Here is a 25,518-nt window from a genome sequence, read left to right on the forward strand (position 1 = left end):
ATGGACAGTATAGTTGCTGTACCAACATATGAGTATCGGCTGATAAAATTCAAACAACTTAATCTGGTTAACTCTCAAGCCCATTTTCCTTTGAAAACTCCTTTTTCTTTGCTAAATAACGTCTCAAAATGGTTAACTTCTTTAGGACATTAAACTTACCAACACTAACGACGTAAAACACACAAGTCTTGGTGAAATATGGATATACCGTACTTTCCTATCAGTCCGCAAAAAAATGCACGTTATAGCGAGCTCTCTCGATCTGGTGAAGTGCTTCTCGGAAGTATACAAGAAGCACGGGGATAGGGTTTATATACAGAACGCTGCACCCAAATTCAGACTTTATAATCAAAGTTTGTACGGTGACTTTGAAGGGGCGTTACAGGGATTACGTGCGTGCCGAAAAAGGATAAAAAAGTAATAAGATAATATTTGATGTTATCTTTTTCTTTATGTTTCAACCGGTGTTGCTTTTGGATGAAATATATGTCATATACTGACTGAAAATGACAGTAAAGGAAACGGCGTAAAAACGTTAAAGTTTGGATAAAAACGATTTTCATTATGAGAGCGAGACCACGTTTAGATGTGAGTTAACTAATGAATATGCAACACTAAATAGCGATTGTATGTGACCGGTGTCACAAAAGGGTGCTACTCATGTTTTAGTTTTAGATTTCAAATTTGAGTTAAAAATGTTGAATTGGCAGCCATGGTGATGTAATCCGTAAGCCTATATTGCATATATAGTACATGCTAACCCTGTTAGAATTTTTTTTTCTCTGCGTTTATAACAGGAAAATATAGTTTTCATATCTTAGGACTTTAGAAGCGAGATTATTGCTAAATTGAATAAAAGATGGGGGGGGGGGGATCAAGTCCATTAGGGGTCGCCACGTCATTGTCATTGAACGTACCATTGCAAATTAGATGTGCAGTATGTGCGGTTCAACCTGTACTGTTTCGTATCAACATAATGTATTAACTTACATCATACAAATCACAAAGCATATTTATTGGCGCACTTGTGTTAGTTCGAACCAACGCACTTTTAATATTCTCTCTATATTTCTGGTGCATGATTTTTAGAATAAATAACTTCGTTCGCACATACTGAGCACCTACTTTGTAATGGTACGCTCTACAAACAATGAAGTGGCAACCACTAATGGACTTGATCCAAAGATAAGCAGCTTATACGAAGTTCCAGTTTTTGTTTTTTTGAAAATGAGAGTTTCATGTATGTTCGTTTTCGAACGCACAGATCGAATTACTCTACATGAAATTGAAAGAAAGAATGCCTTAGCGGAAATTTCGCAATTTCGGAATGTTTTATCACAAATTTTCGAATATCGTATTTTGACCAGGCCAGGTGTCAACCGTATGTACTACATCAGCACTGGAAGCAACTTGAGCCTGTACTCCATCCTCAAATGTGTTTCGCTTAATCGGTGTAATTACCGTCATCGAGGAAGAAATGGGTTTTGATGTTATATTATAGTATAGCTATGATGTGACGCTCAATGTTTGGAATCCTAACATGTAATGTAAATACGGGATGCGTACAGGAAGCAGATTGGGCTAAAATGTTTCTAATGTCACGGCAATTTGCCAATTAGGTTAACTATAGTGACTTAATACCTGGAATCCTTTAACATGTAATGTAAATACGGGATGCGTACAGGAAGCAGATAAGGCTAAAATGTTTGGTTAACTAAAGGTGACTTAATACCTGTTGGATTTTTCGAGACAAAATGTCGAAATTTCGAGCACTCAATCGTTTTTATTTCCCCTGATCTTTTCCCTTCGGAAGTATCGTGAGTGGTTATGTTGGGGTATTGTATGTATGTTAAATGTACTCGTAGGGAAATAATAATACAATCGCCCGTTTATCTGGTACAATCGTTATGGCGGGCCATCAGTCCCAAATCGTGGGGAATCGACATATACCGACTTAAATCGACATATACCAATTTCCTTCGACTTATAGTACCAGTTTCTAACAGCTTAAATTGAATTATACCGATTTAAATGGCCATATCGTCGATTTTAACTGGTAGATGTCGATTTACATTGACTTATACCAGTTTAATTCGACATATAATCGACTTAAATCGATATATACCAATTTTAATCGATGATATGTAATATAAATCGGTATTTGTCAATTTAAATCGACATCTACCAGTTTAAATCGATGATATGTCAAATTTAAATCGGTATATGTCATTTTAAATCGACAAATACCAACTTAATTCGACTTATACCAGTTTAAATCGATGATATGTCAAATTAAATCGGTATATGTCATTTGAAATCGACATCTAAAATTTTAAATCGATAATATGTCAATTTAAATCGGTAGTAGTCAATTTAAGCTGCTTGAAACTGGTACTACAAGTCGAAGGAAATTGGTATATGCCGATTTAAATCTCGATTACCCACGATTTGAGACAGATGGCCCGCCATACAATCATACGGAAATCGAAAGGTCATCAAAATGTCATTAACGTTCATGGGTTTTTTGGGGTTTTTTTTTTAATTGTGCAATCTAAAGTATTGGGTACATATATTGCAGTTATAATCTTTGTAGGGTGCTAAAACGGATGCAGCTGACGAAAAGTAAAACGGAAAGCTGTATGACCACCCGATACTCACAGCTAGTACAGTACCGTAACTACTGTTCATGTTCCACAACCGTGCATCAGTAACTACTGCGCTGTGTTCGCAACACAGTAACATGTGTTACAGTTGGCACAGTAATTACTGGAAAGCTGTTACACGTTGAATTACGAGTCCGACAGGTCAAAATTTGCAGTATTAATAAAAAAGAATAATAATTTTTTATTTTATTTATTTATTTATTTTTTAATTTTTAAAGTTTAAATTTTACAAATTAAATTTTTAAATTTTTAATTTGCAGAAAGAAAAACTTGCAGTAATTACCGTGCCACCTGTAACAATGTTACCGTGTTACGAATACAGCGCAGTAGTTACTGATGCACGGTTGTGGAACATGAACAATAGTTACTGTACTATAGCTATGAGTATTGGCTGGTATTACAGAACATATATTGGAAATCAGACTATTCCCGCCGGCGCCGAATGTATATATAGAGCTAAATAATTTTGGTTGTCGGAAATCATCACTATATGTATAGACGCCATATGTGATTCATTTAGAAGACGTATACTAAAAACAAAACATGGAGGACCAAAATTTGCTTTTCTCCTACCAGAATTAAAATGTTTATTTGTAGAAGCGAAGAAAAGTTTCAAAGTACCATGGGAGTTTGACTGCATACTTAATAATGCACACCCCTAAACCTATTTATCACTGTTACTTAGCAAATTGCTCCCAAAGAGTCAAACACAAAATAAGGAGAATAAGGGAGAAGTTTCCAGATGAAGCATGCACCATCGAGAAAAGGATACCCAAGCTATACCATCTTATTGTAGCAGGCCGGAGTGCCAAACTCAATGGTTGTAGGCTGGAAAGATCAGCTGTGTAGATGATGCAAAAGGCAATATTTTTTACGATGAAATGAGACAAACTGGAGAGTAAACATGGCTCCCGGTGATGCATTACTATCTTGGTAATATCTCCATGGTAACTATAATGATTTAAATAAGGAACTTAACAGACTGATCAAGTTAAACCATACAATAAAGATGCTGTTTAAACAACTTGCTGTTTAATTGTTGTTGTTTTTTTTTCAACCATAAAATAGTGACAGGTTAGATGACCATACTCAGGCGCGTAGCCAGGAATTTGCCAAGGGAGGGGCGAAACTGTAGATTCGGCATTGCAAACTATCTAAGCGTAGTGCCACCATGTGTTGGTGCGAAGCGAACCCCAAAATGTTGGCTGAAAATGCCTCACAGATCGCTGGAAATGGCACTTCCCAGGCCTTGTTAGTTGCATCTTAGCATTTTCTCTTTTGAAAATACTAGCGATATCATAAAAACATTGAAATTTTTTTTTAAAATATGCTCAAGGGTGGGGGGGGGCGGCTGCCCACTTGGCCCCCCTTGGTTACGCGCCTGACCATACTAGATTCAAACGTGTATAAGAAAAAAAGGTTAGAGGCTATCAGAGTATTTGGCCGTTTTTTTACTAGTATTTGATGGAAACAAATCGGGAGAAGAGAGGTGGAGAATGTTGGCTTTGCTTTGATAACCAGAAAGCCAACAGGTTAGGCTATAATTCTAATATCACACTCACAGTCAGCCTAAAATGTGTTTCTTAATAGTTTCTGCACAAATTTAGGTTTATTTTAAAAGTATAGAAGGTACCATTACTCCGAGCAAGACTCTTTTAACTACTGTACAATGCTAACTGACCAGGGGGTAGGAGCCGGGGCACTGGTGGCACTCCCCACCCCCCCCCCCATATTTCTTTCCAATATAGCAAATATGCCCTACTGGCAAATAAACTGTGCCCCTTTGATGAAGAACTGTCTTTTGTTAATTTTAATATTTTAATTATTTATTTTTAGTCTGTACATGTTATTTCTAAAATGGCATCCATATCGCCGTTTGTAGCACAGTTAACAATAAACAATCCCATAGTATTGATAGGCATACTGCGGTGTGTATCGGTTTATAGCATAACGAGTGGTGGTTGTGGAATGAGAGAGTGCCCCTCTGATGTTGTGCCCCCCCCCACCCACTTTTTGGAAGCTTCCTACCCCCCTGTATTTGACAGTTGATTCGTGAACGAATAAACTACAAACTACTTCTGATTGTGTTCAAATGTATGCACAATGTAGGACCAAGCTACCCCACCAACTTGTTTCAGCTCCGACCATCATCCACACGCTCACTTCGCTCTAATTCATCACTGATGTTACTCATCCCTAGAGTAAAAACACAGACTGACGGCTTGAGAACGTTCGCATCCAGTGCACCGTGCCTGTTGAACTCACTTCCAGAACATGTAAATATGTGCAATACTGTGAACGGTTTCAAATCAGCTCACAAAACGTATCTTTTCACCAAAGCATATATGTTATAATTGTTATTATTATGTTAAGCGCTACGAGAATTATTTCATAGTTTATTTGGCGCTATATAAAAAATTCCGTTAATCATTTGTGTCATTTTCGCGTCCAATGAATAGCACGCCATAAACCGGAGCTTTAGATTTATGGCTCTGGCGACAGTCGGTACCGTCTTTATGGACCTCTCGAGTGAGTCGCAACTAACTCCCCTGGATGTCTGCTTTGTCTTCATAAATTTGAGAGCCAAGCGACATTTATCATCAGCGACATGTTGAGTGGTTTTCGATACTTGTCAATTATACTTGCTGGTACATGAAATATCATTTTGTTCAGTGTTTGACATCGGTAAACTTTACTGTGCTCCCATTACCCTCTTATACACAACAAGAGATGAAAGAATTTCACACTCCAGAAGAAAGCCTACAAAGAAGGAAAACAAGTGTGGGGGTGGGGGGGGGGAGGGAGGAAAATAAGATTACGATAAAATTTAATGATTTTCGGAATGGCGAGCATTTTCTTTCTTGTTGGCTACAATTTCAATTTGAGCCGACTTGACGCCTGGTATTGTAAGAACGTTTGGGGTTTTGAGGTTCTTTTTTTCGTTTCCAGTGTTCGAATTTGTTTTTGCTTGTTTGTTTTCTACTGTTGCTGTTGGTTTTGACGGAATGTTGTTTATTTTAGTTGTACGGGTCCTAGATAGATGTATAACATAGACATATGACATGCCGATTGTATGTACTATACATATATATGTTCTACACATAAGCACATGGCTGTCGAAATGGAAATATACCATGTTCAGAAAGTTAGAAGTATGTGAAGAGGAAACAATTTCAGATAAACAAGTTGTTCAAGTGTGATTGATTAAATGATTGGTTTGATTGATGTATTTATTTATCCCGACTACCAGTATGTCTCGAATATTATCGTTTGTTTATCCCATAAATTATTAAAGCTGCAGTTATCTGTATTCTGCTGACATTCAAACTTGAATAACGACAGAACATTGTCTACATACCCACTAGTACAACGAACGGCTGATCTATATCAATGAACTGTGACTAAAAGGTTGGATTATCGACAGTTGACTAAGTTATGAACAGCCTCTGCTAACACAGGTATAAGGTCAGTGTAACTACATAACGCGTTTATGTTTACAACACTGCTGATATTATACAGATGATGGTTTATAGTTAAAATTGTCCATCGTGTGCCATCGGTTTGCCGAATTATGTACCGTATATGTGGCGTCAATGTGGCGTCGCTGCCCTAGCAAGGGCGCAACTACGTATACTTCTGGTAGGGTCTCAGCCCCAGAATAAAATGGGAGCGGAAGGGAGGGGGGTCACTGCAGCAGTAACAGTTCTTCAACATTGTGTCAAAATTTGTAACATGTTACATCATTTACCATTTTTTACGAAATTTCTCAACGGGGAGGGGCCACCTCTCCCCCCTTAGACCCCTCCCATGGACAACGTGATATTTTAGTACCCCTCCCCATCCAGTACATGATGGCCGTGCCCTGTACCTTGTGTTCATGTGTATAGCTGATCGGTACCATTCAAGTAAGTTAAATGATTTTCATTAATGGTTTCCCGATCGCCGAATGATGTATGACGTCAGTTACAAAGGTCATCGTTCATATCGCTCGATAAAATCAAAATAATCCCAATGCAGACCACAGCGTATAAGTTGAGGTTGTGACGTCACTTTTACGTTTAAGTTAACGTGGGGTCCTTTACAGAATATTTTCAAGAGAACATTCCAATTTCACTTTGTCGACTTAAAACGAAAAAGAATCACACACACACACAAAACGAAGAGGATTAGATGGCGTGTCAGGGATGAGAGGGAGAAAGATGGGAGGGAGAAGCGAGGGGACCAGGGGACAGGGCTGGGAAGGAAAGGGGACAAGGGAGGGAAGGAACTTGGGAAAAGTGAGGGAAGGGAGGAGAAAAGGGTGAAAACTGTTACCAATTGGCCAGACCTGTTCCACGACTCCGTCTCTTTCTTATTTGATTTGTCAAGTTCGATTATGTAACAGAAATGTATGATTAAAAAAAAATGATGACAAGATTGACAAGATCCAACCTCGGCGCTGACGTGACGTTTTTGCCGGCGCTATAATATATATCTTCTTCGTATACATATACAGACCACAAACTACACGAAACGACCATACAAATTGTAAATCATACCAGCTCCGTTTTGTCATAAAGTCACAAAGTATCTATTTATATACAGCACTGGCAAACATTGTTATGAATTATTTACCGTTGTCGTTTGAGATATAGATGGTTGCTTACACGAAATGTCACGTTACAAGAGTATCATAATACGGTGTGTTTATTATGTTTACCTGATGTCACCGTTAAGTCGCACAAAAATGTTATCAGGAAGTTAATAAATATGACAAGATAACGTCTTTATAAAAATGTATAAGACGACAGTTTCGACGCGAAGGGAATCGTGCGCGCAAGTCTATAGTGGTAACGTTTTAACGAGATTTTAGCGGTCAAATATAGAAATTGATTTAAAAAAAAAAAGGTTGTAAACGATGATTGAAATAAATTAATGTAGACAACCGACGCTGAACCTTCCTTTAATGACTGCCGACTTGTTCATTCAGATTTTAAAAGACAAATCTTTGTCAAGTTGCTTATTATTGGTGATCGGTGATCGTAGTGGACTGTCAGACGTATATATATACTGCAGTGTGAGTGCCGTGTTTCAATAACAAATACCCTCTGGTTAAGTCATGTACGTATTGTATTCAGACCAAAGGATTACATTCTCGATATTAATTCGTCCACCAAATGGTCTCCTCGAGGAAAATATGCACACACACACACACACCCCATCCGCCTGCATGACTACAAAGGTTACGATTATCATCGAAACTAAAAAACCCGGAGAACGTCACATGTTCAGATCCTTGTGGCACGATGACGTCACAGATTTACAAGATGACAGCTACCAGACAGGACTGTTCAACAACTGTAGGATCTTCGAAACGGAGCAAGATTTATTCTTAGCTGTTTGGGGGGAATTGTTCTTCCACAAAGTCCTCTCTGCTCTGTCACATAAAGTAAAGATGATGGTAAGGTTTGTATCGCCTTAAATTAACCTTCACAGAGCAAAGTGTATGAAACGTCTTTGGAATGATAAAGAGGTTTTGTTTACAAGTGACAGACAACTTTTTGGCCGCCGTTGCTGAAAACCTACATGGTTTTGGAACGAAGTGCAAATTACTACAGACCAAAATTGTTTGGTAATTTAGTGTGAATGGCCATAGGGTATTTATATGGTGTATGCTATTATTATTGTTGTTATTATTATTATTATTTTTATTATTATTATTATTATTATTATTATTATTATTATTATTATTATTATAAATTTGAATATTTCTTTGTTTCTAATTTATTTCTCTGCATGCATGAAACCTTCTTTTATGTCTTCTTCATCTTTGTCATCTTTTGTAATATTTGTTAATGCAACCGCAAACAATAAACTGACGGAGATGAAAAGAATAATAAATAATTAAATAACGACGAATCGATCAACTTAAAGCATCTGGCAACAGTAGAATGAATTCTGACGTCATCAGGGCCAAGATCTGCAGATGAAAATGTTTTTGTTTTTGCCCTATGTAATGTAATATTATAATATTACATCCTTTATCCAGAAAGTAACATAATATTTCTACAAAATAGTTGACATCAAAATGCAATTAAAACCCAATATGTATTAGGTTTCAAGTGGATAAATTAACGAGCCTAAACTGCAAAGCTTTAGAAGAACTGTGCCCAGATATAATTACGGTAACCTACCGTGATATAAAACACAAGCAAGAATAGAAAAGTCTATAGCTAGTCAGTATATCATGTGGATATTCAATCAACCATCAATCTCGACTTAGGGACAAGACAATATATTGAGATGAAGTTTTGCATATTAACAATGTGGAATTATTATTTGTCTTCAATAAAAGTTTGGCATTGTCTGCCCATATTTTAATATTATTCAAAGCTCGACGTAACGTGACGAATTCTAGTTCAACGTATATCATGAGCTTTGACAAAATTAAAGTCACTGTGTTAAAAGGTAACATTTACAGTGTTTCCTGTACCGCATATATATGTCCTGCACTTGGGAGTGACACGATATAATACTATAGTTTTCAGCTATATATATAAGCGAAAACTTGAAGACTTATTTCAACTTCTTTCATATAGACCAATAAACCATTCGAGCTGCAACGTTCAGGAAGATTTGCCTGCGTAACAGTCACGAAGATTGGAGGGTCAAGTTGGACAAATACGTGTGAGCAACGCAAAGTGGAAATAACAGCGCCATGCATGAAGAAGGAAATCCAAGATTATTCCAATAATTGAAGCCAGTTGTCAACCTGCTCATGCGCGCCAAATACCACATGACCGGGATAACACGTGTGACTCTCTACTGCTATAGACTGTTTTTGTTTGCAGAAGTCTTCGAATAGAAGGCGTGTCATTTGGGGACATGAATTTGTACTGCCCAATATACGAAAGTTCAATTCCGCTTCTTTAATTTAACAACGGTAGGCCAACATAGGATTTTTACATTTACTCAAAAAGCATAACTGTTCGGTCCTTTTTTTTAAACTAACTTTGCAGATGAAATAATCTTTAGCAGAACTTGGCAGCTGTTTTATGATCGCTCTTCTGAGGTAAGTTTATATCTTGGGTTGACATGGGTTTTTTTTCGTATCTGTTGTCAAAATAAAAATATTTTTTCCGTTCCATGATAGTATTAACATAAATAGGCTATCATTTATCCCTAAAACTCACTAGTCGTTTATGCATAAACTTAATTAGTAATATGTTGTGAAACAAATACCAAGGGTGTCTTTCTTCTTACCCAAACAAACTGTTCCCGGCGGATTACGAGTAATCACACTTTGAGCTTACGATAACTCCCCCCCCCCCCACCCCACCCACCCCCACCCCACCCAAAAAACACCAACCATCACTGGAGTCGGGAAAATGGTTATGCTATGGATATCGGGCGTGCAGTGCATGAGTAAACAAAACGGGCCCATGGATTCTTTAGGCCCATTGCTTTTTCGTTGCCGTGGGGGGTCCCCAACAGAAAATTATTAAGGTAAAGAGTCTAGTAGGCCTGAGAGTAGCACACCTGCGCCGGTATTCGGCGGTCTAGATAGAAACATTTCCATGAGGAAACTTGGGTCACCCATGCCCAAACCATGGTTTAGCTTGGATGAACGAATTTCTAATAAATGGTAGACTCTCATTTGGCGACCCATTCCATTGTTTGCACCGGGGGTCCTAATGTCCCTTGTTGGATGTTAATATTTGTCCCAAAAGGAAAACGTGACGGAAATTTTTAAGTTTTAAAAAGATTTGTTTTGGCACTCTTGGAACAAAATGCAATACAAAAACTCAAAGGGGTAACATCAAACTGTTATGAACTACAAATGTTTATATTTTGCTACAAATTATATGTTTATATTTTGCCACTAAAAATGATATGTTTATATTGTGCTACAAATTTGTGAAGGTCACAGGGTGTTCATTTTGTTATTGGTGTTCGTATGAAGTTAAAGGAACATTCTTTGGTTAAATTATTTGAATTACGATGGATTAACGTTAACTTTTAGCCTTAAAAGGAGCTTTTCCAGAGACTAAGTATATTTTAAAAGTGAGTATCTTAAATAACAAAACAGCTATAGAAACAATACATCTTTTAAAATTAAATAGGTTGAGACAAGTTGAGACTGGCAGGACACTAGTAGTTGTTGCTCAGAGTGTCACGCGTTAAGCGATCATCAGACAACTATATATATATATATATATATATATATATATATTATTGATTTCTTTGTTCGCTTTGTCAGTTTAATTAATTTTACATATCTTTTTATTTTCAGGAAAAGATGGAATTGCTAAAACATTGTGTAATTGGGTTGGTTATCTTCATGATTCTTCCAGGTGAGCCATATTCAACGATTGTGTGATAAAATAGGCGAAGAAGAAAATATGAACCCAGTTGTTTATCAGTAACAATAATTCATAATCATGGACGTTAAATATGAATCTTAAGAGAGTGACTTCGGTCAGCCTGCGGCTTTGATAAGCCAACGATGGCTTCTTCGAGAGTTCCTGCTTGCAGGAGGATCTAAAATACATACATACATACATACACACATATACACATACAAACATACACCCATACATACAAGAATCGTCTGCATTCTAATTTTAGATAATAGTGAACTCGCAAAGACATGTTGTACAGACTAGCAAGTTTAGAGCTAAATTTCACATTGACGACGACGACGATGACGATGACGACGACGATGACGATGACGACGACGATGACGATGACGATGACGATGATCAGGTTGATGATCAGGTTGATCATCATGATCATCTAAAGCAGAATTGCCGATATTAAACATTTTTGTTCTTTTAACGCCAGGTACAACTGAAAACATGTGCTCGCAAGCATTTACTAACGAATTCAACAAATGTTTTAACTACTACTGCTATTGCCAAAAGAAAACAAGTCAAGCGTTGGTGTGCATTCGTGTGTCACTCGACCTATGTAACGGTAACGATGATCCATACGACTGGAAACATTGTAAGGGAAACGAGAAATGGAAAGTTGTACGGAAAGCTGTAAAGGAAAATATCGGTGATTGCTCAAGGTATTGAAAAGGGGGTTAAACTATCGGAGTCAACCATGGGAGCCACAGAAGTATGGAAAATGAATTTGGCCAACATCTGGAGAAGTGAAAAGTTCCTTCAAGTGTAGTTAAAGTATTAATAAAACCTCATTGCTAACCATAAGTAAGTATATTAAATAAGTAGATGATGTTGTATGAGGAGAAGTACAACAAAGCAGTGTTAACAAGGAACCATACCGCCTGCTTTGGATTTTCTTTGCAATAATCACAAAATACAAAATTTTCTTATTTTCTTTCATGAATTATGGCAGCATATCAATAAAGTGAAAAAGATGATTTAGATTGATAGAAATCACTGATAACATTCGATTCGTTGTGATAATGGAATTTCCTATATACGGACTCCTAATATTGTACTATTACACTTTACACCTACCATAGTTTTATCATTATAGTTAATTTAATTTTTCTACATTTGTAGTGTATTGTCACAGGGGTCTGTCGCATCTTGTATGTTGTTTTTGTTTTATTATACATTAACGTTAAACACTAGACTTCTTATTTGTAATAACTAGATAATGCTTACAATCATTCAATGTGTTCTAATTGGCTCTATTCTGGAGACTAACAATCACTCGATGTTTACGGAATTCAAATTTACAATTACTTGTCAGTCCAGTGAGTCATCGTCGTGCCCCTGGTTACACTTAAGTGGCCTCTTAACCATTCGTTCGCCAGATACATTCTATAACTCACTGCAGGAGAGCTGTCTCATTCGCTGTTTATGTCACCATCATTGGCGATTCCCCCACCCCTTCCCCCACCCCACAAAAATCCGACCCTCTTCACTTATTCAGTTGTAGGTTTTGAATTCCCTATACAGTTCCCCGAAATTCATAAGGTGGTGTAACATTGTCCCAATAACGTAGTCCACGTCTTAGCACCGGAGCTTCTAACAGTAAAATAATGTCTTTAATATTCTCATCAGGAAAATAAGAGAAACACTGCAAAAGTATAACATCCTATCAAGGGCGTAGGAACCGGGGGGGCTGGTGGGCGCCAGCCCCCCAGTGAAAAATATGGGGGGGCGGAAGTATCATTCCGCCCCCCCCCCGCTCCGCAAGTCAGAAAACCCCTTTTTCATTTCCAAATGAGAAAAAAATCTCATTTGGAGCACCAAATTGCATTTAAGGCCAGGTGAAAATGCAAAATTCTTTACAAAATGGAGTGGGAGTTGAAGTTTGCACCAATATTGCACCAAATTGCATCTGAGGCCACCTGGAAATGCAAAAAAATTCCAAAGGGGAGGGGGACACCCCCTCCCCTTAGACCCCTCCCCCAGGCCGGCCATCAGTCTTCAGCCCCCCCCCCCACTCAAAAGTACCTTCCTACGCCATAGCATCCTATTGATGCAACCCATGTAAATGAGAATTAAACCAACATGCAGGCTTAGTGTTTAATTGCTATAAGTTTGATATGAGAACATATATTAATTAATGAAACGTTTTTGTCCAAAATATGTCCCAAGAAAGGCAAAGAATCGGCAGGAATTAGATACACAACTCTTTGACTTCTGTACAGTGACGTCGCCAGACATTTCAATCTTGGGGGGCACAGGGAGGGCACAGCACTTAATTAGGGGGCACAATGTTTATTTGTGAATGCCGTCCTGAGGGAGGGGTGTGAGAATTTTGTTGATTAACCAAGGGTCCTTAGATACAATCTGGTGCTATATGTTGCAGCTTTAAGTAACTTTATATTCAAGTATTCTGTAGGGACAATAGCACAAAAACTAAGTCTATCACTTCAGACTAAATTTTAAGTGAACATTGTAGCTGTGATGGTTACGTTTAGTTGGGCAACCCGTTCCACTTTATATAAAAACCCTTTTGACACCCCACCACCCCACCACCCCACCACCAAATAACCCAACTCCTTCTCCATCCCTATATAACTACGAAATTTAAACATTATCACCAGGAAGTTATGTTTGTCCTTCATTTTAACATTAAAATATTTGGCAAATTTCCATCTCGCGTATATATTGTAAATGACGTGGTTTCAAATGGTCATTTTTGGAACGCGGAAAATACCACAGAGAAGCCAAATAAGACGTTGCTGACCAGAACGGCAAAAATGTTATATGTCATTGGTCTACGGTGCACCTAGTAAGCCATAAGTCCTGAAATCGACATATGTCGAATTAGACTGACATTTGTTAGATTCGGCGTGCTGTGATTGGATGATAACGCCGGTATGAATGTAAGAGACTGATTCGGTGATCAGCTTTCGGCTTTGATAAGCGAATGAGGCTTCTTCGCGAGTTCCTTGCAGCTCACACTATACTTTAGCTACCTGTAGCCTATATTGGCATAGGCGTAGGAGCCTAATTTGATTTGGGGGGGGGGGGGGGGCTGTAACGACTTGCCCGAAAAATATAACCAAAATTTTTCGCGCGCTCCGCGCGCGTTCAACATTGTAATGTGCATATCATATAGGCATTCATCGGTTATAACATCACATGCAAATGACTGATAAATGCCTATATGATATGCACATTAAGATGTTGAACGCGCGCGGAAAATTTTGCTTATATTTTCCCTGTTATTACCCTTCCATATTGGTTATAATTATTGGGGAAGTCGTTACAATAATAACAATGATAATAATATCAGTTTAACCATTGAAAAACACAAATTTGCAAATTTTTCTTCTCTCAGTAAGTGCCCGAAAAATTCTCAGCATATTGCCCGAATTTTCAAAAAAAATTTGGTTGGGGGGGGGGGCTGCAGCCCCCCAGCCCCCCGCCTCCTACGCCTATGTATTTTAGGTACACAATACAAGTTAACATCCCCTGGAGCATTTACATAATACATGTTTCTCGATGTTCCTCAACTGCCCCCGCCCCCCACCCCCTTGAGGATCTACCCAGGCCATCTTTTCGATAAAGTGAATGTGCCCACTGAGATACCATAGTGTTTTTTCAAATGTACGTATGATACCATATGTTTGCATGTTATAGTTATCTGTATAACAAGTTGATTTTATTCTTGTGTGCAAAGTTTAAGAATGTTTCCGTTTTGGTTTAAGTTAAAGTTTATATAAATCACGATAAAGGCCCTAAGTTACACCCGGATGTTAAATAGGTAAATCTTTTTTTAATTTTAAATCTAAATTCACTTGTCAGATATGCCTTTAGTTGAAATATATTTTATGACTGACATATTAGTTCAGGAACCAAACAGAAGCAAACATGAAGATTTTAGATGTGAGACCGCCCCTGGACCCCCCCCCGTAAAGGCGCGCACACTCCTTCAGCTTTATCCGTGTCCCCCCCCCCCACACACTTACTGAACAATTCGAATTGATGCCCCTGCCCTTTTGGGTAAAATGTGCCTGGCCAGGTGTTTCTGTTTCTACCTTTAAAGAGTGCCCGAATTTTATGTCATTAAAAAAAGTTAAATAAGGTTAAGAACAAGAGTAATGCCCTTTTCTTTTAAAATTATAAATGTAATTGAAAAAGTGTCCTTTTGTAAAGATATAAGACGGTAAAACGTTTTGCATTAGCATCATTTGTCACAAACATTTTCACGTCACACTCATAGGATATCTGCTCATTAGATCTTTTCAGTTGGAAGTGTTTACTAATGAGCGTTAACTATTGACTCAAAATGTGGGAGATGGATTTATGAAACACAGAACCAGTCAAATTAAATGTCGTCACTGAATATAGATGAAATATCAGATACTTAGAGAACAGTTAATCTGGGGATTGAATATGATGTCATATTATCACAAAACAGTATATGGTCTACTCACATTGAAGGAAGCCCATATAGCCCTTGTCCATGCAAGTATACTTCAGTTATTTTGTGTTACACACGGCAAAAAATAATAATAATCATCATATAATAATTTTAAAAAAAAAATTTAAAAATCACTGAAACATCCTCCCTTACGTCCAAATTTCCCTTCCTTTGTTTATATAAAATTCTTTAAAACGCTAAACCATCCGGGAATTTGCCACCTGGGCTCCACGGGGTCTTTGAAATACAATCCAAAATGCAATTGGAAGTTCCAGAAGATATTGCTGGGTCAAAATAGTTTCAAGAGAACTGTCTGAGAGCATTGCAGTTTCCGGGCTTGGAGGCTTTGACAGAAGGTACATTCCCTTGGCATGTGCTTTTGTGCATTAAAGTCTGAAAAACAGAACAATAAATGACTCAAAAACGCAACAACATCCGAGGGCTCCGGCCACTGGAACATAGAAATACAGACACATAGAAACTTTGAACTTTGAACTCGCAATGAGAGAACAAGGAATATCTTCTTCAAACGCTTTTGTTAGAATATTTTTGGAAACGTTGCCCAGCTAGTCACTGCAGGATCACATCTACCTTGATTTAACATTAATGTTTATCACAATTTTGAATGTCATGTAAGATTTGAAATATTCATAATAACTAAATTTTCGTTCACCAATGAAGCGTGGGGGAGGGGGTAATGTAGAACGTGGTCCCAAGTCCCCTATGTTTTTCCGTAATGTGCACTTTTATACAGGTGTCATCCGATCTATTATGTGCTTGTTCAACTATATTTCAACCATCAACGTTATCAACATTTTACATAATTCAAGTATATACATACAAAGTATATGGTTGTGGGGATCCTCGAAAAGTTCATAAGAACTTGTAAGTGAGGTATCCCCAAAATACAAACTTACAAAGTATAAGAAAGGTACAAAGCATGACAACAACAAAATGTTACAAGAAAAATGAATAATAATAATAATAAGAAGAAAAAGTGTGGGGGGGAGAAGAAAAAAATTATATTAGAGCGATGAGATAATAACTGATTAATTGTCAAATTTTTCATCCAAAGTTTCTGTAAGGATGATTACACGGGCTTCTTTATAATACAAAATTGTCAAATTTTGAAGAAAACGGAGATTTTACAAATTCCTGCCACGATCCTAGTGATACGGATTCTTAAAACGCAATTATGGCTTTTCCTCGAGTTTAAAATGGAGTTTCCTATGGATATTTAGCTTCAGACTTCAGTGGGCGTGTAAGTATAGTAAATATGATGACTAAATTTAAAACAAGTTGGCAATCCATGGAGTTGCAGATCTCCAGGCGCGTAGCCAAGGGGGGGGGACGAAGGGGGCGACCGCCCCCCCCCCCCTTGAGCATATTGTTTTGTATGTTTTTATGATATCTCTAGTAATTTCAAAAGAGAAAATGCTAAGATGCAACTTACAAGGACTGGGAAGTGCCATTTCCAGCGATCTGGGAGGCATTTTCAGCCAAAATGTTCTTGTATGCTTTGCGTCAACTTATGGTGGGACTACGCTTAAATAGTTTGCAATGCCGTATCTACGTCTCTGATAGTTTGCCTACGGTTTCGCCCTCCCTTGGCAAATTCCTCGCTACGCCCCTGCAGATCTTTACGGAAATTCGTTCAATTAGGGCGTGTCACAAACAAGCATTCATTCAAGCACTGCAGTCACTACATTTCTTCCTCATACGTGTAACACTTTTCAGCTATTTTATCGTTTGGCATTTAAATAGCAACCAACAGAACAGTTTGTTTTACTTAAACTTGAATTGCAATTTTGTTTAAGCATGGGCAAGTTAAGTTCCGGAATATCCTTGACTAGAGACTTAAATTAACACTATGTTAGGTCATATAGGTAAGTTGCACAAGGTTGATTAAGTTCCACTTTTACCCTGGTTACTTTGATCACGTGACATTTGACGTTAATTCGATCATGTTGCTATTTCACCGGAAGCTTTGCTCTTGTCATCGTTTCAAGGAAGTATCAGCTTCAAACCAGCTTAGAGGGTGTGAAGACTAGCGCAAAAAGAAACGTCTAATGCCGGTAATCTGACCTAGTTTCGAATGAGGTGTAACAGAAGTGTTAGACAACACCATCGATCTCAGAAAATACACACACAGCTTGCTACCGTCGGTAATTAGACACTAGTGTACAGTCAGTACATACAGCTGCGGTCAATACCCACAGCACAGTATAAAAAACGATACAGCGATGGACATCTCAGGTCCAGCTATAGATAACAAGGTATCACGTTTCATTACTGTCTGCATTTTGTAGCGACACGAACAAAACGTCACTTGCAAGCAACAGAAAGTTAACTTTTTCAAATGGCCGCACGCGGTTTGGGGCGAGTCTTCAATGCCTTTAAATTTGCAAAAGGCAATTTCCCCAATTAACATTTAGTGACACTATTAGAAGGAAGGAGGGCGCACTGAACATTTTTATTTTTGGGGGTGGAGGGTGGGGGAGGAGCCATGTGAGTTGCTACTGCTCTGAATTGAGGTACTTCATGTACACATGCAAATATTGTTGAGCTTCTTTTCTCCAGCTACTGAGGACAATTTGTCAGTTTATATAGCAGAGCCCTATATGCAGCTATTTGTTGGTATCAATGGATAGAGTATTGTGTAAGCAATTTGACGATGTTTGTATGAGGTTGTATGTCGAAGATTTCCACATTCCCCCCCCCCCCCCTTTCCTCACATGATTGTCTGACCTATTTTTCACCTCATTAATGATTAAACCTAAGTTCAAAAGGGATCTAATTGATAGGCTATCTTTGGCAAGCTGTCAAAAAATTTCTCTACGTTTTGTAGAAATAATTTCCTTTGTGGATTTCAATAAGGTAAAGACAAACGATTGCCAGGTTGACAACCTTCATACCTGTTGTAGCCAGATACAATTTCACTTTGTATTTAACAGTCCCCCACCCCGTTATTCCTATAAGCAATATTGCATTTAGAGGAATTAGGCTCAGTGGATCTCTCGAGTGAGATACAATAATATATAATACCATAATTCTTATACCATAAGCAGCTTAATCCTTATAAGCAGCTTAAACGTAAGCAGCTTATACCATACATAGTTACAGCTATTGGAAGTTCTCAAGGCATTATATAGCGAGGATTTTTGTTGTTGTGGTAGTTGAGTTGTCTATTACAAAATTCCGCACGCTTTATGACAACTCTCTTAAACAAATAAACAAGTATACGGCTCGGAAAAGTTGTTTAAGCTGTTACCGAAATTTTGGAATGTTCTCATCATTTCTTTTTTTTTTTAATTCGTTTTACAGAAAATGAGCCCCATTCATCTATAGTGTTTTTTTTTTAAATATAAACACCGACAGCTGTTTACCATTCGGTACCAGTAATTGCAGTTTTAGAAGTTTCTTCCCTCTCTGTGACGTCTATCGCTATCGGATTGGTATTTCGTGACAGGATGTACATGGCTGCATTCCAAACTTCTTTCAATCATTTTTATTTTGTTTTCATTTCGACCTGTTTCACCACTCATTTGTATCTGTTTCCGTAACATTCTTTCTCTATACATATACGTTAGCACTTCCTCTCAGCCTACACTGCCCCCGGTAATACTGGGCCAAAAACTCTGCAAACACTACACCTAGTCACATTCATGATGGTAACAAAAAACCATTAGAAAGGTCAAAATCAAAACATATAAACACTACTACTCAATATTTGTTTGCCAAATTTCAACTTCGACCTTTCCAGCTTACTGCCCTAAAAGCTCAGTGGCAATGACACCGTTCTATGCAATTTTCATAATATAATATTATTTTTTATTATTGAGTTATCTGTCGTTAAACATTTTGAGCTGCATAAAATTATTAACGAGTCCGTAGATTCTACAAACTTCAATCAAAATTTGCAAGCTCCGCCCAACAGATCATGCGCCATTCAAATCTCTCTGTTGTGTTTACGACCGTTAGGCATAGAACTACTTTCACTTTCGTGGCGAACCCCGTGTTATGTTTCTTCTCTTGAATAGTATCTTTTGTTTGATCTTACCGATGTAGCTTGCGAAATTGTGTCACTTCCTTCCATTGCAATGAATGAGCAGGTGTTTTGCATTTCCAGAGGTTTCCCCCGTGAAATTGGGTCCTGAAAAATAGTGGACGGTACGAGTAGGCCTATATATAGGTTACATTCCTGTAATAAACATGTTAATATGGGCGGTCGCAGTAATTTTACGGCAAATCGTGCGCGCCATTAGGGCAACAGAAAATAAATTTCTTTCTTTCGATTTCGACAGCTTTTCTCAATTAAACCCACCTGCTGCATTTAGAATAAGAAACATTGAATCTGCTTCGGAAGTTTGTTTGCTAAATCTATATCCATTATTGTACTACTTTCATTTTTATATGACCTGTTTTGGCTTTAAGAAATGAGTTGGAAGCTCAAACTTTTCAACCTCTCAGAAACAATTGCAAAGTAGTTAGTAGCTAAACCATTGCGTATATACCTAATTGATATGAATCAGAATACACAAGTTCACGTTGAACATTTAAAATTTGTTATCGAACTCATGTGCACTCCCACTGGTCGTTGGAACGGTCTACCAAGTGCGGCGGTATTGTATCATCTTTGTCCGAGATCCCTGCGACGTTATTAAGTACAAAATAAAATGAGATCATATTTATTTGAAAGGTATCTACAAAATGTATTTAGCCCCTATTGACCCTTCTGAACATTTCCGCTCAAAAGGCAAAGTGGCAGCGAAATCTGATACAGGAAAAAAAAAGATAGGAAAAAACACTTTACTATTTTTCTTGAATATAATAAGATAAACTCTTTATACACAACCGTTTGTTACATTAATTTATTTCCATTGTCCTTAATACGACGATTGCGTTGCTAACCCAAGTGTTAAATTCCAATACTCGGTGAAGGCCTTAAATGTTAGCATGCTTACTCTTTCCAAAATGGTCAAACTTTTCCGGGGAAAAAAAAAACCTCATTTTCCACTACAGTGTTGTCAAACGAACATATACAAGAGTAAACGACTGTAAAACTTGGCGAATATTGTGAAATGTTCCTAGAAGTTGACGAACAGGTATTCAATTTTTTTTTTTTATCTTGTTGCGACTTTGTTTTGGGGGAGGGGGGGGGGGGGAATTGTGCTTTCCTTTACATTCCTGCTGCAGACATTGATTTACACAAGTTATTTTGTATTCTTACTACACTTGCTGGCCAAACTGTACTCAAATTCTAACAAAAAACACTCGAATGATGATGATGATGATGATTATGAGAGTTTATAATAAAGATAACAAATGTTCACCGGTTCGTGGCAAGTAACATTGACTATGACATTATTGAGGAAACTAAAGCAATATGGTATTGTTTTAAAATACATTTCATTTCAAACAGACCTGTCAAGCTAATCAAGGTCTCCACATGACCTTAACTAAAGGGGAACCAGAGGTATCTGGAAATGTCACATTAAAACTAAATCTATTCATCTCACAAATGCTTTCTTAGTCTATGCTAACTTATATATATATATTAAATTTCTCTATTTTATTTTAATGTCTGGGAAAAAAAATTGGCATTTGACTATAATAATTCCATCTGGAAATTTGAACACATCTCTCCCACCACCTCCCCCCCCCCCAAAAAAAAAATCCTTTTTATCTGAAGAGACAATCATAAATTGTAAAGTAATCTGAAGGGGAAACGCACATAGCCATGCGTGCTATCAGTGCATAGAAAGTATTGAGAGAAAAAAACACACAAAAATCAAGTATGTGAAGGAGAAAATACACTGTAGCTACTAAAAATATTATAAATGGAAAAAAAAATAATATATCATAAGCAAATTTGGAAATTAATAGATATTTTTCTTTTAAAATAAGTTAATACAAATCGACCGTAAGTCACAAATTCCTTTTCAGGAAGCAATGGCTTACACATGGAAATCCTCCACAACGAGAAAGTAAATTATTGTGAGATATTTAAAAAAAAAAAAAAAAAAAAAATCGGTATACATTTTGTCATCACCAACAACAAGCAAAATATGGATTGATATTTAATATCCTTCTACATCAACCAAGTATAAACTAACATTAGCTTACCACAATCCTCCCCCCCCCCTCCCCTGGGTTGTTTGTAAGTTACTTTATAATCGGAGCTATAGCACTATTGTATGTGTCAATACCAATACACCAGGGCTTTGATAAATTCTCTATTCATCTTAAAGGTCTATGGACACCTAGGAACAACATTGTCCTAAGCAATCTGATAGGTATTCAAGATCATGATAATAGCTGCAACTCCTATCAAAATCCATTTTACAAGTCTTTTCTTTAGTTTCATTTATGAATACACATTAGCTAATGATTAATATTGATCATGTAAAGAGAGTGACTGCCTAATTTTCTGTTATGTTATTCCTTTGTTTTTACAACCCTTCGTTTCAAGGACACTGAACACAGATTTGTGACCTAAAGGTGTATTTATTTTTTTTTTAATATTCTGTCTTCTTTGAAAAAGAGGAACATCACATTATTCAAATGATACATATGGGCTTGTAATTAGGAGTTAACGTATTAAGGGCTAAAACAAGGTATTTCGATGAGCAAAACACTCTATGTCATAGTTTGCACATATTTAATGAGGTATACCCAGATTTAACAAAACTTCAAATGTGTATACCTTGGAAATGCAGTGAGTTTTCGAAAAAATTTTGACAAACTTTGAATGAGATTATCACACACAACAAATGAACTGAATATCGGGCAAATTGGCTAGGTGTTCGGAGACCTTTAACATTAGAATCAACAAATAAGATCCATCCATTTGTAGGACTTTCTGTGTGTTGGTATGATCACTGAAAGGTGGTATGCTTACTGCTTACTGAAATGCTTACTGGTATTCCTACTGGTATGCTTACTGTGTGGTGGTATGCTTACTGACATTTGGACTCCATCATCGGACACTGTCCATCCAAGATTGTGTATGGTTTAGATAATTTATCCTTTACCGACTTTTTTATGTTTGCTAACAGTAGTTGTACCAGAGGTCATTGTCTTAAACTCCAAGTCACATTAGTAGGATTAATATTCCGCATAACTTTTTTTCTAATAGGGTTGTGAATGAGTGGAATGGTTTGCCTGAGAAAGTTGTACTTGCAAGTAGTGTCAATTGGTTTAAGAATGCTTTGGACAAGCACTTTAAGCATTGTAATCGGGTCTGAGTGTTTGTGTCTTCAGTTTTTTCCCCCTCTCTATAGAGTCCTTGATGGGGACTTGAGTGTCCCTCCTGATCTTTTTTTCTACTAAACTAAACTAAACTGTCCTGAGGGTCGGGTCGGGTCTAGTTTTGAATAAGGGTGAATTAATAGATGCAAATTTGTACTATATCCTGCGAGCATATCCATTTGTTTTGTGACCAATGACAACGCAGCTAGCTTAAACGTCCCCTGCATTTAACCCCATGGGGTGAATTCAACCTAACAACCAAAAACTGCATGAAGGAAACACTCATCCGTTTCTTTGGAAGGTAAACATCAAAAGAAGAAAGTTTTGAAACCATGTGTCCTGATGTCAGGAACAAACAAAGAGCAAATTTACTTGAAACACTTTCACGGAGAAAGACAGTTCGTTCATGTACCTTGAACCTGTTTGAAACTATTGACACTGTATTGAACAGTTTTATGATACTACCTAACTCTAAATGAAGACAAAAGCCCCCACACCCCTCCCCCCAAAAAAATATTGATAATCAAAATAATGATAATAGTAACTATCCTTGGTTGTAATCATGAATAATTACATGTAATAACAAGCAGAACCAGAGGCTCAGAGATAATCAAACAAATTTCTTAATCAAAACAAAAAGAATATTTTAGCATTTCCAAAATGTAAACCAATAAAATCTGGAGATCAAAGTAGACTGACATTTAATCCGTTTTTGTTAGCTGAATATAACATATAAGTTAACATGATACCCTAACCTCTCTCTCCGATAACACCAAAATTGGCTGATTTTTTTTTCTTCTTTTCTATCTTTTTTTGGTCATCACAAAGTTTTAATTCATGTTTCCTTTTTTTATATATTTTTTTAAATCTTATTTTTGGGTAAAACTGACCATAGACAAGAGATATAGAAAATAGAGCGATTCATTTTGAATGAAGGTGAGTTCCTTGCAAATTATGATCATTTGACTTGTATACCACAAGGAAGATGTCACCCCATGGCCATACATGTTAGTACAGTAAATTGAATACTTGGAAACCCCTGCATAGGCAGATCCAGGATTTTTCGGGGGAGAGGGGAGCTTGGGAGGAAAATAAATCGGTACATATACCAAAATTACTAGCGATATATATCGGTGCATCGATAAAGAGGGAGGAATGCCCATTAGTTAGTTACATGTTCAAAATAAAAATTTCCACTGTCTTATGCTTTGAGCCAAATTATGTTTGTAGCAGATTTTTAGCCCTGCAGGCCCTCCTACCTTCATCTGCCCCTGCTAATGGATTGTCAGTTGTGGTGGGTCACAACATCAAATGTGTGTCACTACCACAGTGTTGTCAGTGGTGACGGATTGTGAGTCGCTGTGCGTCACAGAATAAAAATTTTTGTCATATTTCACACATGCAGAAGTGCCGACACATGAGACTATTTTCTATCCCATAATTAACTTTGACAGAAATCTTTTGAAATAGGTATCTGTGCTGCAACACTGATATTATTACCCTTAGCCACTTCCAACCCCCCTTCCCCTCCGGGTCTTTGTTTCCAGAAGAGTGGGTGTGGCAGAATGGAAGAATTCTCGAAATAGCCACCTGCTGTATTATTATAATTATTGTTATTCTTTAATCTGAATAAACATTTATTTCTCTCATTGTCTTTAAAGTTAATACAATAATGATGATAATAATAATAACAGTCATAATAATGAAAATAATAAGCCTTTTACATTAAAATATTTGCACATATCCTATACTTTTAATTGGTTAGCAACCTGAAGTAAAACTTTAAGGCCTGGCATAAATGCGCTGATTTCAGAGAAATTCCCCGATGAGACCAGATGGGTGTATATCCTGAGCCCCTCGTGATAGTCGTAAGCCTGGATGGCTGCGATGATCTGGTGCAGACCCTGACTAATCATCTGTGAAACCTGCAGATGCCAATAAACAAACAAAAAAAATCAATCAAAAAGAAGGGAAAAAAGAATTAGCCTAAAGTGAAGTGTTAATTGGAAAGGGTTTTAGAATGCTCAGGAAATATCAATCATTGATGAGCTCTATAGAAAATATTCATGAAAGGCCATTAAAGTAAGTTGCCTTTTGTGTAAACTTACCCTTCCTTCTCTTAGACGGTCGTACAGTATGCCCAACTTCCGGCTTACATCGTCTAGTTTCCTCTTCATTTGCTGTCGAAATGAATTAAATGAAGAAAATGTCGGCCACAGGATAAACACAATGAAATCTATATGCCTTGGGGCAGAAAATAATTGTTTGAAGTATCAAATGTGTTTTACACATGCCCAGTAGGCTATAATGCTGCGCTAACCCATTCATTCCAGTAAATGGGGACAAGAGGGGAACAAAGCTTCCTGTTGCAAAGTGAGATTCTTACCGAGGTGAAATGACTTCCAAAGAGCACGTATTCTCACCTTGTGCGGTTTATTTCAGTTTTATACTGTTAAGTGGAGTATGGGGGGGGTCCGCTGTTTAGAATTAACTCAAATGATGAATAATCTGTTGCAATGACACATTATGATAATTGAATTTAGGTCGACAAGACTTTATTGGTGTACGGTGGTGTACAAGTCGCCTTTGAGTGTCCCTTAACTTCGCACACTGTGGTATACATATGAAACTGCCCTGATAGACACAGTACAGGCTGCGCTGTCTTGAAAAGTGAAGTTGTGACCTCTGTTTTTGAAGTTGTGACCTCTGTTTTTGAAGCAACTTCAAAACTATACGGTGCTCGACGGAAACTGATTAAGTTTTTACA

General features: G+C 37.4%; 1 protein-coding gene and 1 long non-coding RNA gene across 3 annotated transcripts in view; one reads left to right on the top strand and one right to left on the bottom strand.

Annotated features, from left to right (window-relative positions):
• The first annotated feature begins 8,850 nt into the window (after window positions 1–8,850).
• LOC139968904 (uncharacterized) lies at window positions 8,851–12,134 on the top strand. The gene is made up of 3 exons (XR_011793577.1): window positions 8,851–9,714; window positions 10,936–10,996; window positions 11,487–12,134. It is a non-coding gene; the product is annotated as an uncharacterized lncRNA (long non-coding RNA).
• Window positions 12,135–20,652: 8,518 nt separating this feature from the next.
• Window positions 20,653–25,518, bottom strand: part of LOC139968905 (protein transport protein Sec31A-like) — a 41,493-nt gene continuing 36,627 nt past the window's right edge. For both annotated transcript variants that reach the window (XM_071973518.1, XM_071973517.1), the window contains exons 20-21: window positions 24,860–24,931; window positions 20,653–24,676 (exon numbers count right to left, since the gene is read on the bottom strand). In XM_071973518.1, the coding sequence (XP_071829619.1) occupies window positions 24,497–24,676; window positions 24,860–24,931 (252 nt within the window). In that variant the 3' untranslated portion in view covers window positions 20,653–24,496. The remainder of the gene's footprint in view (window positions 24,677–24,859; window positions 24,932–25,518) is intronic.

This window comes from Apostichopus japonicus, chromosome 6, assembly GCF_037975245.1.
Source record: "Apostichopus japonicus isolate 1M-3 chromosome 6, ASM3797524v1, whole genome shotgun sequence".
NCBI classification, from domain to species: Eukaryota; Metazoa; Echinodermata; class Holothuroidea; order Aspidochirotida; family Stichopodidae; genus Apostichopus; species Apostichopus japonicus.